This window comes from Phyllopteryx taeniolatus, chromosome 20 (assembly GCF_024500385.1).
Source record: "Phyllopteryx taeniolatus isolate TA_2022b chromosome 20, UOR_Ptae_1.2, whole genome shotgun sequence".
NCBI lineage: Eukaryota > Metazoa > Chordata > Actinopteri > Syngnathiformes > Syngnathidae > Phyllopteryx > Phyllopteryx taeniolatus.
In genome coordinates, this window is record NC_084521.1 from 3,626,648 (window position 1) to 3,634,230 (window position 7,583).

Genomic DNA, 7,583 nt, shown 5'->3' on the forward strand with positions numbered 1-7,583 from the left:
GTCTTCCTCATCTCAGTCATAATTGCATGATAATTGGAGTGAATGATTTCGTAAAGTGTATTGCAAATGGAAGGAATCGTATCGCATCGTAATCGCCATTAATCTTATTATAATTGATAATAATTCTGATTATTGCCTGAATATTTCTAAAAATTTATATATATTTTGTTGTTTTATTTTTATTTTTTTTAAATTGCCTCTTGAGTGGGGTAGGAGCACGGACAATATGGAGGCATCCTTCATGAGGGGATAAGCAGCGTGCCTCTCCGCCTCCAAACACGTTCCATCAATGCCGCGTTTGGCCGCGCTCCGACCTCTTGCGTCACTGTGGAGCTTTTTTTCTCTTCCGCTAGCCAGGACCAAAGAGCGCAATGAATGTAAAAAGTGAGGCAAATACAGTATGCAAGTATGCTTTTTATTGGATGTTACCCTGGCCACAACAGTGGTCGAGATAGAGCCTACGCCCTGACTAATAGGAATGTTGTAATTGGTGTCAAGGAAGTACGTTAAAGTGATAAAACTCAACTGAGAGCCTAACATCTTTGTATATCGAGGAGGAGCTAAGCTTAGCCTGGGTTGTTAGCGGAAGTTATGGACAGTCTTTGCCACCTGTGCACTTCATTTTTTTCCAAATAAAATTACCTCACCTTTTTAACCCAGTTGGGCCACCGTAGTTCTCACTTGTGTTCTGTTGTGCAAAAGCGAGCAAAACAAGTCCCTTGTCAAAATATGTAAGCGCTCCAGATGAATCACCATCTTCAAATCTAAAAAGGTCCCAACAGAATTGTGAATCAAAAGGAAAACGAGCAGAGATCATTTGGGAATGTTTATTAAAAAACAAAGTTAAAAGACGTGTGGCAGTTCTTCATCCTTACTGGCTGGGGGAAGGCGGTCGTGCGTGTCGGCCAGAGGGAGTCAGCGCGAAATAGCTGCCGTGCTGAAATCGGAGCACCTCGTTGCCCCAGCTGGTCCAACCCGGTTGCAGGCTTCGGGCAAACAGCTCCAGGCACTTGCCGTCCGCTTTGATGTACGGCTTCAACACCTCTGCGGAGGAAACGTGCGTTATTAGGGGATGGCCGCATGAGACCAGAAAAAATCACTTATTGCCGATTAATTCCTCTCTCGTTAACTCCTTATTTCGAAAATACTTCACAAACTCCCAGTACAGTCATCCCCCGCTACATTGCAGTTGGCCTATCACAGTCCTGCTATTGCGCTTATTTATCTGTTCAACATAATTTTTTTGTGTGTTGAAATACATTTCATGTGTTTAAAAAGTGTGTTTTCATGTGACTACAGCATGTGGGAGAGTTAAAGACAAGTTGTTGTTTTTTTAAATATGTGGTCTCTATATGTCACGGATTTCTAACTCCCACGATGAACGGGGAATTACTGTAGAGAGAAAACCTCTTCCGAGGCCAAATAATCCTCCATTTGATTGAAAATCAAAGACATTTGCGAAATGATACATTACCACCCCAGTCCTGAGGGTGGCACATGACAAAGTAGTCAACTGACCCACTAAGAAAAAGAGACCAGAAGAACTTCATCAGTTATTGCCTAATTGGGGGGGGGGGGGGGGGGGGGAAGCCTATGCTTTTTATAGGCTATTACCCTGGGCAGAACGGCGGTCGAGATAGCACAAATTAACGTTTGTTGACCACCACTAGCTTGCTTGCTTGCTAATGATTTGTGCCTGGTAATTTTCTCAAAAACCAGAAAAGTGTTTGTCTCGATTTGTACCACAACCCATTTAGGCAGCAAGTTAGCTGGGCCAGGTCGCTGCCTGCAGTGAAATCAGCATTGACTTAATAGCTAACTGGGGAAAAAAATCTGGGAAAGGCACGAATCCAATGTTTCATTTCACTTTCCACCGTTACGTGTGTGGAGGAAGAAGAGTAGTGCCGGCTGCTTCACCGCTTCAGTGTGTAAACAAACGAAGCGATGCCACAGTTCGGGCTGTCCCCCTCCCCCAGAATATCTTTCACAGCAGAGTGCCTGACGCTGACCTTGAGCCTCAACACCTGACAATCGCACCTCCGCCGCCAACACACGGTGAGCAACTAAGTGCAAAAAGCCAGAGAACTGCAATTTCTAGTCGTCATATACTTTCAAAGGGGTCCGGCAGTCTTATTTATGTATGTCTGAGGTTTGACCATCTGGCGATAGGCAGCGTCGTGCCTGCAACAGAAAGTTTCCCCCTCTACGTCCCCCGTGGCTAGCAAAGACGTCACTGACAGGAACCCCCATGTGAGAGGGGAGCAGGAGTGGGCGGAGTTTGCTTCGGGCTGGTGGCCTCACACTCCTTTTAAAAAAAAAAATCATTTTTTTTTTTAAAAAGCGACACTCCCTCACGGACAGTGCCTGAACGATGCCGCCGGTATCTTGCCACAGAGAGATAAAGCGCAAACACGCCCCCTACTGGTTGCGAGCGGTACAGGGGATGACGTCAAGGGAAAGCCGAATGGATCGTTCCGGCTCGAGGCGATACCGTGACATCATTGCTTTACTGTCCCATTTGGTTGACCTTTGATCTTAACTCATTGCGAATAGTTCGCAAATCGATATGCGTTAGCTCACCCGTCCCATTAAGTAAAGGCGATGCAATCCAGTGACCCTGGAATTGAATAGTATTAAATAAAGTGAAATCAAATACAAATGAAATAATTACAACCAAAAATGAACTATACAATGAAATAATAGATTAAACATTGGAATTAATTTATTAATAATAAAACAAATAGAAAGTAAAATCAAGTTCAAATCAAATTAAATAAAAATAATAAAATTATTGGTGAAGGGTTTCGGAGCATCAAGGAAAGGAAAATCATTAAGTAAATACATTAAAATACATTAGATAAAATACAAAAGAAATAAAATGAAAGCGTATTTAATTAAGTGTAATTAAACTAAAAAATGAATACATGCCATATATATCTAATATTATAATAAACTAAAATATAATACAATCTAAAATAAAATAGATTCGGAGTTGGAACTAATTTAAAAAAGTAATACAATTACAAATATAGTTAAACTAATCAAAATAAAATCAATCAAACACATTTTTTATGAAACAAATGAAACAAACAAAACACGAACACAATCTGGACCTTAATCGATATTCATATTAGCCGTACAGCAGAATCAATATGACTGAACTATAACGACACACTTCCATGAAGCAGGCAGCTTTTCTTTGCCAGCAACACTGTTTTTGTTCCATTTTTGTCCCCATTTCTTTTGCTATACACGACACACTATAAATCGCGTTCTCCCGAGGGGGAGGGAAATGACGTCAAGTCTCTTGTCTTTCAGAGACGCTGGCGAGGTCTTTGACATATAGGCATTTGCGTCATAAGGTGCACGAAGGCAGGTAGGGCATAAATACATGTGGGAATGTGTCCATTTTGCACCTAACTACAGTAAAAGTCCAGGTAAAAACACATTTTGAAGGTAACATTTTGTTTCTGAGGAGCAGGAATAATGTCCCTGGGTCAATTTGACCAGAGGCATGTTTGATTATCCCGAAAAGTATCAAAAACAAAACAAAACAAAAATCCCAATTAACATTGTTTATATCTCATTAGACGATAGCTGGGATAGGCTCCAGCGCTCCCGCGACCCTTGTGAGGATAAGCGACTCAGAAAATGGATGGGTGGATCACTAATTCTATTACTTACTACGACAATATTTTAGGCATTACCTTTCACAGATCATGCTTCACTGAGCATAATACATAAATTGTCATGTAAAAAAAAAACAAAAAAAAATTCTTTGAATGTACAACTCTGTGAAATTAAGCATTTTTATTATATATTGCTAAAGTAAAAGAACTAGAATGGGTCGCACAAATCTATTAGTAGCGCAGCACTCAAGCTTAAAGCTGAAGTTGTACAACTCTAAAAAGGTTTTGCCACAAAGATGGACGCTCTTTGATGCTGCTGGAGTGTCCTCTAGTGGTCGTGGGGGGGAAAACAAGCAGAATTGAGCCATATTAATGCTTTTGGTTTACTTATTTTTTATTTAATTTCACTTTAATTTATTTAATTAAACATTCCCCTGCTTTCCATGCTCTTTCCTTTTCATTATATTATTTTTTTACATGGAAATTCTATCACCCCAATTTAACAAAAATATGAATGTGTGTGTCATCTCCTCTCATCACCCTATGGGAAAAAAGCTTGCGTTCAGATTTTTTTTTCCTTATAAACATTGCCATTACCCAGGACTTTGGTACCATCTTGTGGCATCCTAGGCTGTAAAGAACGAGCTCCAAACTCAGGAGCAGATAGGTTTTTCAGTAAATAGCCAAAGATAAGTTACAAATACAAATAGGTGAAAAGCTCAGCGTGAATACGTAGGGGTTCACTGTACTACACCATGTTGACCAAAGGGCACGTTTACCTGCGAGTGAGGGTTTGTGGGAGTGGATAGCCGAGGGGACGCTGACAATTAGCCGCTGATCAGGAACAGGGGGGACGCTCCCGCACCGCTCTGAGGGGCTAATTTAAAAATCGTCAAGTGTATGCTTACGTTGTAATTTTGTTTCAGGTCTGCGCAAATAAGTCACCTCGCCTGGGAGTCTGTGCGGTATCGGCCCAGGACCAGCACCTCGTACGGCTTCTTGTGCGGAGAATCCAGCGGAAACACGAACTGACCGTCTGTGGTAACCTGCAAGAGAAAGGTATCACCTGTCGAAACGCCTTCAAAAATAAGCATTTCAAATCCGCTAACATCCTCAGACAAAAACGGGTTCACCCAAAGGACAAACTCCCGAGAAGCAAACTCAGCAATGTTGTTTAAGCAGTGCAGTGCATTGAGGAGTGCAAAACCTCTACATTGGCGAGACTAAGCAGCCTCTGCACAGGCGCATTGCGCAGCATCGGTGGCGGACTTTTCCGGTCCAGAATCAGCGGTTAATTTGCATCCCAAGAAGAAGGGACATAATGGAAAAAAAACACTGACGTGACATTTTCTGTTTTTTTTTTACCTACCTTAACCCAGAACCATTGGGCCACAGCCTCCACGCCCCAGTGCGGGTACAGCTCGTCGCGAACGCAGCGCAGGTGGCTGGGCCGGTTGGTCACCCAGGTGACCACCAGACTGCCAGCGGATGCCAAGTGGGATATGGGGAGTCTTTTTAGCTGAGATGAAGGCAAAGAAGTGTATCTTCCAGGACAAAAAAATAAGGGAAACTGTCAATAAAGAGCCAACGCAAGTATCTCTACAAACATAAATACAGTGGTGCCTTGACTTAAGAGTGCCCCAACTTATGAGTTTTTCTAGATACCAGCCATGTCTTGGTTAATTTGTGCTCTGTGCTGTGAGACAATTGGCTGATTATTGGTGCCGATATTCGGCATTTTGAAGCATACTGAAAAAATTGTGCCTCTGATCTTTTCACATGTAGCGCAGCCAAAACTTACCTGTGACTCCTCTTCACAGACTTGTTTTCCCACGGCGGATCCATGACGATGACATCAAACTCGTGTCCATCTGCGGGATGAACCAAGCAACTTTTAACAACTTCTTCTTCCCGCAGGCCTTAAATTCTTTTTGGACTTACATCGGAGGAGCGGCTGCATTCGGGAGAAATCCGAGAGCAGGAACGCCGCGCGTGGAGGGATGACATATTCCTCCCCCATCAGTATCGTCACGGCCGCCTCATCTGCCGGGTTCTCCGTCACGCGGGCGAACAGGTCCAGATGGGACGTGCCGCCACTGCCGTCACAGTCAAGTAGCTGAACACAGTTCTCCTGCTCCCCGTCGTCCACCAAAGGGAGCTCTTTGGCCATGTCGCACAAGCTGGCCAGGTTGCACTCCTGACAGGGAAGGGGGTCCTTCACCGCATCCCTCCCTCCATGCAGATAGCCCAGAAGCTTGGCAGACTCCACCAGGGACTCGGTGCCCTCCAGAATGACGCGTCGGACCTGCATTTACACAAGTAGTTTATCTGCTATCGAAGATGGTGAGATGGTAAAACGAAAATTTTGGGCTTTTGGGGTCAAATTTCAGGATGACCCTAAAATACACTATAACCTTTCGAGGTGAAATAAATTTGACCTTCTCTAAACTTTCCCCGATTTACCTTCTCGTGAAAGGCCTTGGACTCGATCTCTCCCTGGTTGAGTTGACTGTGCTTCTTTCTCTTCCGCTTCTGAAAGTAACAAATCTCAATCAATGGAAATTGACCGTTTTACTCTTTGTAAAATAACTGCACTCTCCCCCTTTTTTTTTTTTTTTTTTTAGCTAATGAAGTGGACAGGGACATACATTCTTCCACTGCACTTTTGTTTATAAAAAGTTTAATGTTCAAAAGTTTGCCCCTGGACGTCAACATGAAGTAGCCAGGTTTATGAGTTACCTTTGGTGGTCTTTCTAGCGTTTGCGAGGCGTCCCGCTTATCTGAATGTCCATTATTGTCGTTATTATTAATCCCACTCCCATGGCTCTTTAAAATCTGGAAGTACTTGCTATTAAAGCGTCCCTCCATTTCTGATTTCGCCTCCCCTTGCCTTCTAAAACAGCGCACGTAAGCCTGGTCGATAAGCGAGCACGCGTCCAAATGCCACCCGTGTGTGCCCTCCACTAACACCGACATTGTCCAACTAGTAAAGTTTAATAACCAGCAAACGTGGGGTTACATTTGCTGTTTTTACGAGGTTAGCTTCGGCTCACGATGCCTGCTGCCATTAGCCCCGTCCACAACGTTAGGATCATGGTGCGTTCCATTTCCCTCGGACATCGCAAACTCCCTACCTTCGACAAATTCATGTGCGCTCTAAGTCGGAATGCTATTCGTGAGCACTATACTCACACGTGTTTAACCTATCGAACTTATTCATTTACCTCCATTGCTAAACAACCAACGTATCGTGGTCGTGAGTCTTTTTTTTCTCTTTACTTTCCACCGAATCCAAACTATGCGTCTCCTGAAAATAATGATTTCAGATTTTACGCAACGCAGCAGTAGAACCGAGCGAGCTCATTGGCTCGTTATTTACTTTCGCTTTGTGAAACAGGAAGTGCACGCCAAAGCCAGTTTTAACCACTTAACCAAAGAAGAAAAAAAATCCAGGACCATTGAAGGCAAGCGTGTCCCAATGTTTTGTTTTATTAAAATAAAAATTATGGAAAAAAAGTTAAATGTTACAATGTATCACACTTTTGATTTTAAAATATATTAAAAAGTCATGATTTGTTTTATTTACAATTGTAAACAAAATGATAATAATAATAACACAATATCGCGTTACGTGATACATGATTTACGTGATTTCTTTAAAAAAAATAAAAAATAGCAATGAATCTAGAAAAATGGAATGGATGACTGGTTTTCATGCATTTTTTAAATAAAAAATGTAAATCGTATTAATAGTTGTGAATAGTTTGCACATCCCTGATTCAAGGCACCCAAAGCCCAGCCTTTTGGCCATTTGTTACGGAGCCCCTAAACGCACACGTGTCAAATCAAGTCCATGTATTAACAATTTCTTTGGCAAATTCAAGTACAAGTATTTCAGCTAAACGTTTACTGGCTATTAGGCAAGCGGGAGCTGGTTAATTGAGCCACATATTA

At 42.5% G+C, this 7,583-nt stretch overlaps 1 protein-coding gene across 9 annotated transcripts in view; it reads right to left on the reverse strand.

Moving 5' to 3' along the window:
- The window catches only part of mettl4 (methyltransferase 4, N6-adenosine), a 28,666-nt gene extending 21,906 nt beyond the window's left edge, over positions 1–6,760 (reverse strand). For 3 of the 9 annotated variants that reach the window (XM_061758716.1, XM_061758714.1, XM_061758715.1), the window contains exons 1-9: positions 6,369–6,758; positions 6,093–6,161; positions 5,571–5,934; positions 5,431–5,500; positions 4,999–5,173; positions 4,575–4,675; positions 4,409–4,506; positions 876–1,044; positions 648–764 (exon numbers count right to left, since the gene is read on the reverse strand). In XM_061758716.1, coding sequence (XP_061614700.1) covers positions 648–764; positions 876–1,044; positions 4,409–4,506; positions 4,575–4,675; positions 4,999–5,173; positions 5,431–5,500; positions 5,571–5,934; positions 6,093–6,161; positions 6,369–6,605 — 1,400 coding nt within the window. In that variant the 5' untranslated portion in view covers positions 6,606–6,758. Of the gene's footprint in view, positions 1–647; positions 765–875; positions 1,045–4,408; positions 4,507–4,574; positions 4,676–4,998; positions 5,174–5,430; positions 5,501–5,570; positions 5,935–6,092; positions 6,162–6,368 lie in introns of all 9 variants that reach the window. The other 6 variants (XM_061758718.1, XM_061758719.1, XM_061758713.1 and 3 more) reach the window with 5 other exon arrangements.
- Between the last annotated feature and the right edge of the window lie 823 nt (positions 6,761–7,583).